The sequence below is a fragment of the Carassius carassius genome, chromosome 3, assembly GCF_963082965.1.
Source record: "Carassius carassius chromosome 3, fCarCar2.1, whole genome shotgun sequence".
Lineage (NCBI taxonomy): Eukaryota > Metazoa > Chordata > Actinopteri > Cypriniformes > Cyprinidae > Carassius > Carassius carassius.
Genome location: NC_081757.1, coordinates 2,736,319 through 2,751,920, shown reverse-complemented (window position 1 = coordinate 2,751,920; position 15,602 = coordinate 2,736,319). Strand labels below are relative to the sequence as shown.

The following is a 15,602-nucleotide window of genomic DNA, read 5'->3' as shown; positions in this document are numbered from 1 at the left end:
GAAGTTCACACCTTCCACAACTGTTGTTAGAATCCCAACATCCCGTGGACATCTGCTTATTCATTTATTTACCTTATTGATACCTTTGTTCCCTTTTATATCAGTAAATCTGTCGTGAAACAGATTTCATGATCCAACATCTGTTACACAAAAGTATTTTGGGAATATATTAGTGGTTATTCAAGGGTGTTTGATTACATATTGCATGGAATTCAAATGTTGCCACAAGGTACTTCAGAAAGAGACTTGTAGGCCTAGGGATTATAAAAAGCAGCAGTTCTGCGTGCATTTTACTTCAGGTCTCGATTCAAAAAGAAATATGCAGGATATTTGACATAAAAAAATCAATCAGTTGTGCCTGATGCACCAAAGCCTTCAAAAGTGAAACCAGTGTGTTTCAAATTCAGTACAATTCATGATTATTTATCATGCGGTTGCACCGTGTGTTTGAGATTATGAAAGGCCCCAAAGCATCTGTTCCAAAAAATCTGCGTAATATTCATTTTCTCCTTAAGGTATGATATCAGTATACATAATAAGAGAGCGTTTGGAAACTCGTCTTTCTTTACATAACATGCATCACAGTTTTTGTGAATCAGTGGGTCTCCTCAAAAACAAGAGCCACCCAAATATAGCAACTACAAACCCGGCGAACCAAGAGCCGCGAGCGCTGGGTTCGCGTCGAGCGTCCCCCCGACGGTTCCGCCAATCACAGCGCGAGGCTGTGTGTGAGTGACAACGCACTGGACCAATCACGGGCCGTGGAGTGACGAAGGGTGGGGAAATCAGGATCATTCACAGTCTTGCTGCTCCACTCTGACGGCGTGTGTTGGAGGTAGCGCAGCGCTACAGTCGTATTAAACAACAGACGTCCTAAACAACAGCGTTTTCAGACATAGCATAGAGGACTCTCACGAAAACACCCCGATATATGCAGGAACAATCGTGAGTTCAAGTGCTAGAAGGTGTCGGTGACCGTTGATTAGCGGCTGCGCTAGCTGTTTTGCTAACACCTCGTTCACATCCACCGTCTTCAGACAGCATCTCTCCCGCTCCAGAGTTGCCTCTAACGGCTTCTCTCACGCTCGAAGCAGTCGTTATTGAGTTATTGACTGGTCCCGCTAGAATTGGCGTCGGAGCTGAACCCCTCCTTTGCTCCCCTGTTACCTTTGCCCCCTCTCCCACCCGAAACACTGGACACACGCAAGCGGCCGGAGAACGGCGAGAGGCCCGTGAAGCTGGGGGTGGCACCGGACTCGCACGCTGTCGGAGCGCCTGAAGAGAGGCACAGTCGTGGGGACGCGCCGGAGAACATGGACGGGATGGCGGTGGAGGTGCGCGGCTCTAACGGGGCCTTCTACAAGGTAACTTCATTAGAAAAACAACAATATTACACCATAAGCAGGGTCTGGTGTACGTGCATCAGGACAGCTGAGGTGTGATGCAGCGATATGTGTATCTCTTTCAAAGAGGCCCGAGACGTAAGCGAGCTCTGTTGTTTTGGACCTGCTCGCTAGTTTTATTTTATTTTAGCTGGAGAACCGCCGAGTTCTGTTAGCTAATGAGTCTGTTCTAGTGAGATCTAAATCTAGTGTGCTACCCTACCTAGATAGGATGGGATAAGCGCACTTTGTTTTGAGACACACAATGAATTTTTAGGCAGAAACGAAATCTGACATTTATCATCCTTGTGTTGTTCAGAATCCCTGCTTTCTTCTGTGGGCCACAAAAGGAGATTTTAGAGACTGACAGTGTTGTATACTTTTTTTTTTTTTGCATTCTTTCCAGACAGTGAAAGTCAATGGTGTCTGACATAGTAGTTCTCAATCATTTTTACGAAACTAAGGTTGTGAGCTTGCATATCAAGGTGCCAGGCTTATTCCATGCAAAATAACAGTAGTGCAATGATATTTTTATAGAAATAGTTTACTGTGCTTTGTACAGTAACAACCTTAGACAGATTACAGTGTAATAGTTTGAACAATGTGCAAAATATGAGTAGCGCAATACATGTATGTAAAGTATAAATTATTTTGTGTTTAATATGTGCATATGGGAAATGTGGTGCCACTGGTTGTGTATTCACAAGCCTGTCCTCTTTGTTTGGCCAGCTTGAGTTTAGACTGTGGGAAACCACTCAGTCTGGCTTTTGTGATGAGAAAACATGATGATGTTTTTGAAGAGAGAGTTGTATCAACTAAATCTGGACCAAACACTCATTTCTGAACCGCTGTGTTGCCTGTGAAGGTGAATTTGTTCAGATTGAGATCGGTCCCAGGTTTAGATGTTGTAGTTTTGTGACCCTCCAGCATTATCAAACTACAGCCGCAAAGTCATAAACCATAACCAATGTTTCACAAGTTGAATCCAACGCTGTGGAAGTGTGAAATCCTCAGCAAAACAATAAATAAAAAATAAACGTCACATCCCATATATATATTTGCAAGTTCAGTTTTTTTTATCTAGGGATGTACTATTTTGCAGTAAGGTGACAGTGACGGCTGTCTCAAGCTGTTAAACTCTGAGGGACTGAAGCAGGTGTGAGAGGAACAGGTGATCTCGTTGCTGACATCCAACACTTTGCAACCCCCACCAAATACTATTACTATCTCTCTCCTCTCTGGTTATATCCCTTTCTCTCTCTACTTTTCACCTATCTCGACCCCTCCTTGTAATGTTATGTAAAAGAGGAATTCTTGCCAATTTAGTCTCACCTTTGTCTTTTTATACACACCTCCTGCATTTTTTGCTGTTAATGTTATCAGGTGTGTTCTTTCAAGTCTGTATTGACTATTTAACACATGGTGACGATCTGAAGTGTTCGCTCTTTCTCCTTTAAAATATCTGGTCGAGAATTTAAGGAGTGCAACATGTTTCCAAAGTCTTAGTTTTGGGCAATGAATGGAGCACGCAGATGGCCAAGAGTCTCTGTCATAGATAGTCATTTGCCACTCTTCCCATTGGGTCCTGCATATCTGTAGTGTCACATTCCCAAAATTGCCACCCTAACGTAAGACTCTGTGCCTCTCCTGGTCATAGACGTCAGCAGACATTGGAGCATGTGACTTCACAATCTAGTATGTTGGAAAGGATTCAATACAGGACAGTCTATATTAAAAGCCTGCCCAGTTGCTTTCAGGATCTTTTGCTGACTTGTAAATGGGCAGGCTTTTTAAATCATATATAATATATTCACTTTTTTTGTCTGGTTCAGTGCCATGCCCTTTAGACATAGAGAAAAGAATACTGTAGAAGCCCCTCTCAGTTGGATAATGTGGATTTGCCAACCGTGATGTGTTGTATGTGAATTAATATGCCTTGTGACTTGTGAAATAGACACTAGTTTCTTTCCAGCAGGTTACATACTGGCACTCGTTCTGTCGAATTTCCTCTCTTTCTCATCTCAGTCTCTCCATCCCATATTAGGCATTGTCTGTATGTAGCTAAGCTATGATGGGGTGGAGACTGGAGTAATCGTTTTATGGCAGCTCTGATAGATTTGTGGAAGGAGGAGGAGTGACGGATGAGGAACAGATTTTAAGGAGGGGACATTGGGTGCTCCCCCCAACAGCCAAATTACATCTTGCATTCACAATATAACACATACTACACCTGCGACATGCTTGTGCACATGTTTGCAGAACATATAAACACACACACACGTTACGTTCATGTGTAAAAGCATGTGCTTTTGTACCACCTTTGCATTTCACACAGATATTGCAAGCAATGTAACTCCCTCAACAACAGATGCTAACTTGGTTCCATGTAAAGCACATATGCTGAACATATTTTCTCTCCTTTTTTTTAGGGTTTCATCAAGGATGTACACGAAGACTCCCTCACAATAGTCTTTGAAAACAAGTAAGTTGGCCGAACGTTTCCTGTACATGCTCTTTCCTAAACCCTCTGCCTGTTTGACAAGGTTTTGCTTGGGATGAGTGTTCACACTGCCAGCTACACAACCAGCAAAAATATAAGGTTGGCCAAGACGAGAAGAGTTTTAGCCTGTTAAAATATAATATATATATGCCTCTAGGGTTTTTAACAGGGTATTTAAGCAGTGCTACTGCAGCCAGTCCATCGGTTGTATTGATTTTATATCAAAATCTATGTATATCTTTATGTATGTGTGAGAGATATATTTTTATATAGGTCCAAAAGGGTCCACTTTTTGGAAGGTATCCAGCCATGTTATATGAAAAATAAAGAGGTTTATCATAGAAGATACAAGAAACACTGTATATAGGACAGTGATGCATCCGTCCCCTTCAAAGGTGTTTTAGTTTTGGGAAAACAAAGAAGCTGCTGGACGCCAAGTGTGAGCTTTAGGAGCTGAGTCACTTTTGTGATTTGATGTTTTGGCCAAAAACTGGGCAGGCGTACAATCATCAGTTGCCTATAGCTGAGCCCGTTTTCATCGTATTGCATTTCTTATCTCTATTTTTTGTAACTGGATACTTATAACTTATATTAAAACTTCAAAGTATTTATTTATTATACATGCATATAAAACACACAATATGTTCAATAGCTTGGGGTCAGTAAGATTTTAAAATACTTATTCAGCAAGGATGCATTAAATGACAGTCAAGTCATTTAATTAAGTCAATTCAATTTAGTGACATTTATGTTACAAAATTGCTCTGTCATATAATTTATGATGGATCTTATTACACTAAAGGCTGGAGTAATGAAAATTCAGCTTTGCCATCACAGGAATGAATGACGTTTGAAAATGCATCATAGTAGAAAACATTTTTTTAATTGTAGTAGAATTTCACAAGATAATATAGCTGTTTTCACTGTATTTTTGTTGAAATAAATGCAGCCTTGGTGAAAATAAAAGGTATTTCCAGAAACATTTTTAAAATAATCTCACTGACTCCAAACTTTTGAACGGCATTTGTGTATATATTAAATAAAGAAAGAAAAGTGGATGTATTTATTTTATTAAACCCATAATAGTACAGCACATGAAGTTGAATGCATTGTAACTATACAGATATTATAGGTCACTCTTAAAATGCAGTCACTCTTTTTAAGGTGGGTTTATCTGATTGTGCTCATCTCACAGCTTGTTTTCTTTAGAGCTGAACTGATAGATCACTTCCACTTTTCCTTCAGCGATGTGCTCCAGCCCGTCTCTCTCAGCGTCTGTGCTAACTCTCTCGGGCAGCTCTTTATAGTTCTCCTGTCCCCCCTCCATGTCTCCCTACTCCTGTCTTTTTTTTCCTCCTCTCACTCCCCGCTTCGGGCCGAGTTAGGTCCATTAATAGCCCGATGAGGTATGCAGGCAGGTCAGTACGAGACAGTGGCCCTGCCATTCTTGGGTTGGCTCAGCTGACCCATGAACAACCACAAGAGCACTGTCATCTCTCTGAGACCATGTGCTTGCAGTCTTGTTAGATTTGTGTGTAATAGTGAAGACTGGGACAGTGTGTGAGCGAGGTGTATAGCCAAACGAGTGAACAGCCAGTGTTTTAAACAGCTACCTTTATTTGGAGTGATTTTTACATGTGTATCTGAAAGCATATGATTTGATAATTTCAGTATATCCATAGTGACCCCTCATATCTCATTTGTTGACACCCCCTCCTCTTTAATAAATTGACAGTGTATTAAACTACTCTGGTTCTCTCGTGTTAGGCCATTGAGCCCATGGTTTTTGGAAGTGGGGTGTCGAGTTATACTTGTCCTGTCGTTAGAAAGCTGACTGACAACTGTGTGTCTATGTGTGTGTCTTCTTTCCACAAGCTGGCAACCAGAGAGACAGCTGCCATTCAGTGACGTGAGGTTGCCACCCCCAGCCGAGTACCACAAGGACATCTGTGAGGGAGATGAGGTGGAGGTAGGGGTACATTCACTCCGAAAAACCCGGAGCACTCCTCAGATCATCACCCTGAAAAAGATGAATCATCACTGGAGAAATAGCCCTTTGAAATCTAAAACATGTTTAAGATTCTCATCTTACGCCAGTTTTCATAGCGCTAAACACGGGTCATTTTTTTAAAACAACATGAAGGTTTTTAAAACGCATTGAACTTTGGTAATGTGGCATATTTTAGAGAGAAATCTGATTTGATTGTATTTAGAAATATAAACTGATGTTATTTTCCCACTGCCCCTGTGACATTTATGCGAGAAGTCATTTCAGAGATTAAAATGTTGTATTTTGATGAAAGCTTGTGAGAGACAACTTTTATTTTCTTTACAATGTTGTGTACTAAAGAGTCAGTCTAATCAGGCAATTTCTGTTTGTTCATTCTAGATTTCTCCTGTATGTCAAACACAGTATCTTGCCAACACATGCATAACTTGAATCGCATGATTAGAATTAGTAATAAACAGATTCATCTTTTGATAATTGGCCATTTCGGAGTGAAATGCAATATGTCTGTTAATGGCTGATATTAGTGATTGTGATGCCTAAATTGCATTTTATTAAAAAAAATTGTACAATGCCGTATAAAATTCTGGTGTCTATTAGTACTATTTGTTATTGGTCATAAAATGAAAATTCTTGTCATTATTAGTATCAGCCAGTATCTTAATTCTGGTGCAACTATAGTTTCTTTGAAATTGCCCAAATGACCAATTAACATCACTGAGATGGATTCAAAACCAAACAGAATTGTCAATTGTATAATGCAGCACTGTTGATGAATTATGCTTTATTAATGGATGCATTGTTTTTAAGTGAATTGACTAAATATTGTGAGAATTTACATTTCGGCAACTGTATAGAGCAAGTCTTGTTTGCTTTTATTAAATCTTTAAAATATATGCATCGTAATCTTCTCGGTATTGCCATTTTCTAGTCGATCACTGGATACAAACACACCGGACACATTCTGCATTCTTTTATTCTCTGTATACTATAGCACACTCTTATTATGGTACGAAGTCATTTCTTTCTTTCTGTTAAACACAGAGACACCATTTCTTTGAGTGTTTTCCTGCACAATCACCTGAGCTGGTCTTTTCCCTTCAGGTTTACTCCAGAGCCAACGAGCAGGAGCCCTGCGGCTGGTGGCTGGCGAGGGTGAGGATGATGAAGGGAGAGGTAAGTCGGGTCCAGGTGTGCAAGCGACCTCTGCGCACATCTTTGATCAGATGTGGGTCACGGGGTCTGCATTTCAAGGGATCTGTCTCTCGTTATTCACTCAGTTGGCCTCTGAAGTGGAGTCCAAAGTGAATATATGAATATCGATTGAGGGTGTTTCAGGGACTCTGCAGCACTGACCCAGTTACCCATAAACACGAGAGCGATCTCATTTATTGAGTCAGATTGAACCCCCTGGTGATTTAATAGCTGATCGCCTTAAGCTTTAGAATATGCATAAGGTAGATCTATATAGATCCTGGTCTAATGTGTTGCTAAGTTTAAAATAAAAGTTGAGTAATGTACACCCTTTTTAATTCTGAGGAAGATATCTAATTTATTTAATGTGGTAATCAACATCATATGGCAGAGCTTTGCTTCTGTTGAACCTGGAACATTGTAAGGTTACAGTAAAATACTGACATTTACAATAAAGTCTTATTTCCTTTTCATTGATGCACAAATAGGAGTTTTCTTAACACTGATTAAAAACTGAAGCGCTTATGTCTGCTATGCAGTGTTTCCTGGCATAAGCTCCCATTTAAAACTGTCTCCACACACACTTTTTGGTTAATTAGGTTAAGGTAGCACATGAGTTGGCAGGCAGACCTCTCACTGGGGAACTGTGTTCTCCCTCTAACACACATTCATTCTGATACTGGGGCAGTCGAATAATAGGACGAATTTAGACTTGACTTTTGACTGCATTCTAGGTCAGCGAGTGTAATCGTGTGTTACTGCTGATATGAGACGTGGCTGCTCTGTTATTACAGGGACTGTTTCTAGTCGAGTGGAGAGGGCTGTTCTCAGATTATCTTCAATCGATTTTACTGTGTTACAGGCAGCAGATACTTAATGTTGGCTTAATGCTTCTGCCTGCAAGACAGCTTCTGTCTCTCTCTGAGCGTGTGCTGTGCTAACGCGTCTCATCACAGTGACTAATTACTGGCATTTTAAGCTAGTGGTCTAGCACAACAAAACCGTCTTTGAGCAGCTTCAGTCTGTTTGCTGTGTCTTTAAAGTGGTGAGGTTGTGAAAGAGGCTATTGTGACCTGTGTTAGAAACCGTCAGCTGTCGGTCATTAAAATAAACCCTACAGGAGCCTGATTCAGAGCTGACTGTACATTCATCCCGCTTGTTTCATGCATACTTGCCAGATAACTGGACATGAAAAATTGGTTTGGGGTTTAATGATTTTATTATATGGTCAGTTTTACATCTTAACAGTCATTATACAAAAATATTTGACTCAAGAAAGCAATGTTTGTTCAATAAAAAATATTCAAGAGAGTAATAATCCGGTTTAACTAGATAAGCTATTAGCCGTGTTCAGCATGCAGTGATTTTAGTTTTAGTTTTTTTGTTTAATGTGTGTGTGTGGTGGGCATTGTAAGATTTATTTTTTTTTTCTGCTCAGTTCTATGTGATCGAATATGCAGCCTGCGACGCCACATACAATGAAATTGTCACATCGGAACGAATCCGGCCGGTCAATCCCAACAGCCCCTCATCTGAAAACTCCTTTTACAAAGTCCCCATCGCTGTACCCGAGGATCTCCGAGACATGTAAGACACACATGCAGCGTTCAGTTCACTTTTTAGTCACAGATTGTGTCCGCTCAGACTAAATGTGCATGCAAGTTGTTTTTAGCTGACCAAATTAAGCCAATGTCGACCTCAACAAATTGTGTGTGTGTGATGGGGCTTTGCAATAAACAATAATAATAACAACAATAATAATTTTAAAGAAATATTTTACAGTTCTGTTGTGCTGTATATACGTTGTTAAGTTGTAAATTGTTGTATTTTCATATGATTTTAAAAGATTAAGTTGGTAAAGTGTTATTGTGTGAAAAAGAAATTCGATTTCACGGCTCTCTAAAAAGAAGCTTACTCGAATTGTGAACAAACACGTAAATGTTCTTTTAATGTATTTTGGAAGAATTGAATGTATTTTTTCTTTTGTGAATGATGCAGCTGTTTGACTGAGAACATTCACAAAGACTTCAGGAAAGCAATCGGAGCCAACTGCATCTTCTACAACACCTTTACACACCAACTTATAGTCCTGGTCAGTGTTTAATTCGGTTCACTCTCTCGTTATGATACTGAAATATACAGAGTTGTGTCTGAACATGTCTGTCTGTTTCTCCTCAGTCCACGAGCGAGTGTACGGTGAAACGAGCAGCCCTACTGAGTGACATGCACTTCAGGAGTATTCGCACAAAACTCATGCTAATGTCCCGCAACGAGGAGGCCACCAAACACTTAGAGGTGCACAAACCTCTAAGTGTCTAAGTTTGTTGTTTAATTTGTTACACATTTTACATGCTAAATAGGTTCGCTAGTCCTGACAGCGAAAGCCATCATGTGAAGATATAACTGCTTAATTTGAGTCGCTTATACAACAATATTTTCCTGCATATACAAATCTGCTCAATCAAACAAACACTGATAAGCCATCTGTGCTTTTTTTTTTTTTGCCTTCAAGCTCCACATTCATGGAATGAATTCCTCTGCAGTTCAGATTTCTAATTATAAAGTTGATTGTTAGTGCAATTGTTGTTGTTTTGCTTGTCATTATATGCATGCTCCTGTAAAAGTGATTCTGGTCGTTAAACTGTTTTTTTGTGTCCCGCAGACAAGTAAACAGCTAGCATCTGCATATCAGGAGGAAGTGAAGGTGCGTGAGGATCTAATGGGTCTGGCCATCGGTTCTCACGGTGCCAACATCCAGCAGGCCCGAAAAGTTCCCGGCATCACTGCCATTGAGCTGGAAGAAGAGAGCTGCACATTCAGGATCTACGGAGAGGTGCTTGTCTTTGCTTTCAGTTCTTCTTGTGTTATTGACAGCAGTGATTTTGACGGGTTGTTCTTTTGGACTCGAGACCCCAGAGGCTGTGAAGCAGGCCAGGACGTATCTGGAGTTTAAGGAGGATTCCTTCCCAGTTCCAAGGAACCTTGTAGGCGAGTTGGTTTTCTGCTTGTTAGACTGAATGCAGTTCATTCGTGGACAGACGTTAGCAAAGCATAATTTCAGAAAATCTGCCAAAGCCCAAGTGCTCTTACCCAATGATTCTCTCTCGTTCACAACAGGCAAAGTCATTGGCAAAAACGGCAAAATTATCCAGGAAATAGTAGACAAATCGGGTGTGGTTCGAGTGCGGATCGAAGGGGACAATGATAAAAAGCTGCCCAGGGAGGAGGTTGGCAGAGACAACACTGTCAGCAGCCAAGAGGTGAATGAGCCGCCCACATCATACAACAAACCTCTCACTGTTACAGCTAAATCAATCCTCAGTGAGGAAAACAGCACAATCTTATTAACAAACCCTTTATTTTCATGCAAGCGTACACACGTTATGAGTGTTTTTAATCGTTTAATCTCTAAAATAGCTTTTGATTTTACTAACATCAGAAATGTTATTCCTCTTTGTCTTTGCTATCCAGGGAACGGTTCCCTTTATCTTTGTTGGAACCAAAGAGAACATCAGTAACGCCCAGGCCTTGCTCGAGTACCACGTGGCCTACCTTCAGGTTAGTCACCGTGCATAAAGGGTGTTGTTCAGCTTCTGAACTGATTGCAGTTGCTGAAGAGTGTTTATTCCATTATTGTTCAAGACTCAAAAGTGTACAAGTAACGAAAGCTTACATTGAATTCATTGTAACTTACGAAAGACGAGCTTTTGAAATAAACTGTTCTCTCTTGACTGGTCAGCTGATCTCATGGAAAGCTGTTGGTCGAACATAACCACTGATGCTAAAAATACCCCCATTGGGGGTAGATTTAGTGGGGGAGGGGGCTAAGTGTGGATTACATGCCACCTACCCAGGCGCCTCTCAAAATAGCTGTTTCCCCTGTCCATCCCAGCCCAGATCTAGCACATTGCCCTCCTCTGTCAGCGTTCAGCTGCTGTTTCAAACCACCAGCTGTCACATTCTGATCTGACACCTTCACACACATTAACAGACATGTAGCATCTAGTGGAAACCCACTACAATAAAGGCTGTCTGTGCAGATAATCCAGCTTGAGAGGTGCCATGAAGAACCTCAAAGCCGATCATTTCATCAGCCTCCTCAATAATATTTATCGAAAGGTTTTGTTTCTGTGTGTAATAAACAAAATAGTAAAAACTCTTTGCACTTAAAGAAAAAAAAAATTCTCATTTTTCATGCATCTATTATAATATTGTGATTTTTTTTTTTCGACACCAATAAATATATCTTCTGATCTTTTATTAAATTATTTGCTATAAAATATATTTTATCTTATGTGTTGTGTGAGGTTGCATTTATTTGATTACATATTGCATATGATCTTATATAGCGTCATTGATAATAATAGCATACATATCATTTCCCATATTGCTATTACAACAAAACCAGAAATTATTGCATTATATTACTTTTCTAACATCTGTAACTCTGCATGTATTTTAACAGCAGTGCCTGACAGTGCTTTCTCTCTGTGTATCTGACAGGAGGTTGAGCAGTTGCGTCTTGAGCGCCTACAGATCGATGAACAGCTCCGTCAGATTGGGGTGGGATACCGCGCACCCCCCAGCCGCTCTGGTTCAGGTGTCACCGGCGAGCGTGAAAGAGGTTATCTCACGGACGACAGCACCAACTCCCTGCAGACCACACGCACCTATGGAGGAAGAGGACGTGGACGCAAACCTAACACTGCATACTCTGGCTATGGTGAGAGTCAACTCTATACATTTTAATTATATCTATTTCATGGTTTAATGTACAACAAGATTGCAGGTGCAACAGGGTTAAGGCAACCAAAGGCACATTTGCTTTTATTGAACTCAACCACTAGATGGCGCAAAACCCACCACATCCCTTTTCTAAACCTTTACATTAGAGATGTTGTGTGAAGTAAATAGAAAAACGTGGTGTTTATCGACAGAGTGCATGTCGCATTTAACTGAAAATAGATTTTAATCTGAACAAAATCTTTCTGTGGCTGTCAGCTGCCTAACACACTTTTCTTTCTTTATCCTTGTCTTCTCTGCAGGAACAAACTCTGAATTGTCAAATGCATCAGAGACAGAAGAGATAGCAGAGCGAGAGCTCAGGCCTAAAGGTGTTGGAGGAGATGACAGAGGCTCAAAGCGTGGAGGACGGGGCCGTGGCTCCAGCGCGGGCAGAGGCCGTGGAGGACCAGGACCACGAAACACCAACACTATCAGCTCAGGTATGAACTGACTGCAATTAATAAAAACTACATTTTAAAGAGTGCTATTTTTTTTTTCTAGTTATGATGTAAAATACTTAATTGGAGAGAAATGGCTCTGCTGTGAAATACTAAATTGTTGTACAGTAAAGCAGCTGAAACTGTCATAAACTAAATTGTCAAACTGTGTGGGAACCATGTTTTTTTTTTTTTTTATCATTTAACGTGAAATGGTTTTAAAAAATGTGTGGTAGCCTATGCATGCAAAAACTCCTGTTTATCATCGTTTGTGTCCTGCTGAACATCTGTGTTTTTGTGTGTTCAAGTGCTCCGAGATCCTGACAGTAACCCGTACTCTCTGCTGGAGGGAGAAGGGGAATTAGGCGCTGACACAGATGCCAGTGAAAGCATGGGCGGCACTGACCGTAGGAGACGTTCTCGCCGTCGGCGAAACGACCAGGAACCCAGCCTTATAGATGCAGCCGCTAATGAATCTGACAGTCAGGCAGCCGCCAGTGAGAACGGACTGGGTATGAGACACTTTCAGTTTATTTTGATGCACACAGATTGATTTAAAAAGAACGTTTTGGGACCCTGGACCACAAAACACAGTCAAGTAGCATGAGTATATTTGTAGCAATGGCCAACAATACATTATAGGATTCAATTTTTCTTTTATTCCGAAAATCATTAGGATAGTAAGTAAAGATCATGTTCCATGAAGATATGTTCTAAGTTTCCTACCATAAATATATCAAAACTTAATTTTAGATTAGTAATGTGCATTGATAAGGACTTCATTTGGAAAACTTTCAAGGCAAATATGTTTTGCACCCTCAGATTTTCAAATAGTTGTATCTCGGCCAAATATTGTCCTATCCTAACAAACCATGCATCAGTGGAAAGTTTATTTACTCAACGTATTTTATTCAAATGGTGTATAAATCTCAATTTCAAAAAAATGTACCCTTATGACTGGTTTTGTGGTCCAAGGACACATTTTACTTTAATTTGTACTCTGTTTTTGCATAGCGGTTTTACAACTTTTTAACAGCTTCCTCTTGTTTCATTTCAAACGAAATACACACTTATGACATCAAGGGTGTCAAGGTGCAACTGTTAGAAAAGCTGCCTCTGTGCATTTCACGTTGTTTTTTATGTTGTGGTTACTCACTGGGTGTCTGCTCAATACCTTTTTTTTCCTTTTCTTTTTTTACCTGATTATTTGGAAGGAAAGTGGTGAAGTTATGATGCTGTTGTGGTCAGATGACCTAGTTTTGCTTGTTTTGGATTGGTGAGATTCTTTTTCAGATGTTTTTGCTCATCCTCTTATGCCAGCCAAAGCTGCTTTGAGTTACAATTTTAAATAACCGTTTTCAATTATAATATATTTTAAATGGCAATTCATTCATGTAGTGACCACAGTCTTCAGTGTGACATGATCCTTCAGAAATGAGAAATTTGGTGCTCAAGAAATATTTTTTTGCTTAATATTTTTGTGGAAGAATACAAAGTATTATTCACTGTCACTTTTGATCAAATTTAATGCATCATTCATTTAAAATGTTCCTGTCTCCAAACTTTTGAACCGTACTATACATCCTCTTTAAGGTAGGGCTGGGTAAAAAATACCGATATCTCGATATTAATCAGTTATGATTTTTATAGAACGATAAATATCGTTTCCTTAAATACATTAAGTTTATGTTTTTAGTCTTTCTGCAATCTTTCTCTCCCTGTAGGAAGTTAAATTAAAAATGTAAATTAAATAAAATTTAGCAGACGTTTTTATCCAAAGCGATTACTTAATTCATGCTAACAGTTTTTACCTAACATGTGTTCCCAACAAGTTGAATGAGTTTCAGCGAAGACTGCCTATTAAAAGAAAACAAGAAAGCGTTTAGGAATGCAGTTGGTTGCCTTTTGTTGTCGTTGTTTTTTGTTACGTTACATTTGTTACGTTACATTTGTTAATTAAAAAACAAAATTTATTGGGTTAAATTCCATATTTGCTGGTCTTTTTTAACATTCACTTATATTGTCTTAAATGTCATAAAATAATACTGGGATGCGAGTAATTAATCTTTTTTTAATGTTAAAATAAGCAAAACTTATAAACATTGAGTTTTTGATAATGTCTAAATATACAATGCAAAACATAAATTTAAAAAAATAAGTTCTTATGACCAGTGAAAGTTTTTAGAGGCAATTAGAGTAGAGCTATATACAGTATGTAGGCTATATTTATTAAAGGGGTCATATGATGCGATTTCAATTTTTTCTTTCTCTTTGGAGTGTTACAAGCTCTTGGTGAATAAAGAAGATCTGTAAAGTTGCAAACACTAAAGTGTCAAATCCAAAGAGATATTCTTTATAAAAGTGAAGACTTGTCCACACCCCCCTAAAACAGCTAACACGCCCCCACATCTCTACATCACTATGTGGGAAGATTTGCATAAGATGTTCACACAAAGAAAGAAGGCATACCTTTTATTCTCTGTGTAGTAGGGCTGCACTATATTGGGAAAAAATGACATTGCATATTTTATTTTTCTGCGATATATATTGCGATATTTTTTCTTGCAAACAAAAATGGGGTGAGCACACTTACATTCTCATTTCGTGTTGTTTGAAAACGGCTCGCTCTCTCTCTCTCTCTCAATTCAATTCATATTGCTTTATTGGCATGACATACAAAGGTACATATTGCCAAAGCATTGTACATAGCAGAATAGAAACAAACAAAACAAAAATACATATATATTCATAAGAAAAAAAAAATTACATGCAAAATAAATCCATATACATTTCTATAAACATTGATGGTACTTCTAATGTACTCTCTCTCTGTCTCTCTCGCGCGCGCTCTCTCTCTGTCTCTCTCGCGCGCGCTCTCTCTCTGTCTCTCTCGCGTGCGCTCTCTCTCTCTTTCTCTCTGTCTCTCTCTCGCGCGCTCTCTCTCTCTCTGTCTCTCTCGCGCGCTCTGTCTCTCTCTCTGTCTCTCTCGCGCGCGCTCTCTCTGTCTCTCTCGCACGCGCTCTCTCTCTCTCTGTCTCTCTCGCGCGCGCTCTCTCTCTCTCTGTCTCTCTCGCGCGCGCTCTCTCTCTGTCTCTCTCGCGTGCGCTCTCTCTCTCTTTCTCTCTGTCTCTCTCTCGCGCGCTCTCTCTGTCTCTCTCGCGCGCGCTCTCTGTCTCTCTCGCGCGCTCTCTCTCTCTCTGTCTCTCTCGCGCGCGCTCTCTCTCTCTGTCTCTCTCGCGCGCGCTCTCTCTCTCTTTCTCTCTGTCTCTCTCTCGCGCGCTCTCTCTCTCTCTGTC

The 15,602-nt window shown here is 40.0% G+C and overlaps 1 protein-coding gene across 4 annotated transcripts in view; it reads left to right on the top strand.

The window, feature by feature from the left end:
- The first annotated feature begins 780 nt into the window (after positions 1-780).
- The window catches only part of LOC132115962 (RNA-binding protein FXR1-like), a 30,231-nt gene continuing 15,409 nt past the window's right edge, over positions 781-15,602 (top strand). The window contains exons 1-14 of one of the 4 annotated variants that reach the window (XM_059524421.1): positions 781-1,364; positions 3,812-3,864; positions 5,758-5,851; positions 6,995-7,066; positions 8,523-8,671; positions 9,083-9,176; positions 9,263-9,379; positions 9,747-9,917; positions 9,994-10,072; positions 10,202-10,344; positions 10,556-10,642; positions 11,588-11,807; positions 12,130-12,309; positions 12,615-12,818. In XM_059524421.1, coding sequence (XP_059380404.1) covers positions 1,314-1,364; positions 3,812-3,864; positions 5,758-5,851; positions 6,995-7,066; positions 8,523-8,671; positions 9,083-9,176; positions 9,263-9,379; positions 9,747-9,917; positions 9,994-10,072; positions 10,202-10,344; positions 10,556-10,642; positions 11,588-11,807; positions 12,130-12,309; positions 12,615-12,818 — 1,714 coding nt within the window. In that variant the 5' untranslated portion in view covers positions 781-1,313. The remainder of the gene's footprint in view (positions 1,365-3,811; positions 3,865-5,757; positions 5,852-6,994; positions 7,067-8,522; positions 8,672-9,082; positions 9,177-9,262; positions 9,380-9,746; positions 9,918-9,993; positions 10,073-10,201; positions 10,345-10,555; positions 10,643-11,587; positions 11,808-12,129; positions 12,310-12,614; positions 12,819-15,602) is intronic. The other 3 variants (XM_059524438.1, XM_059524429.1, XM_059524412.1) reach the window with 3 other exon arrangements.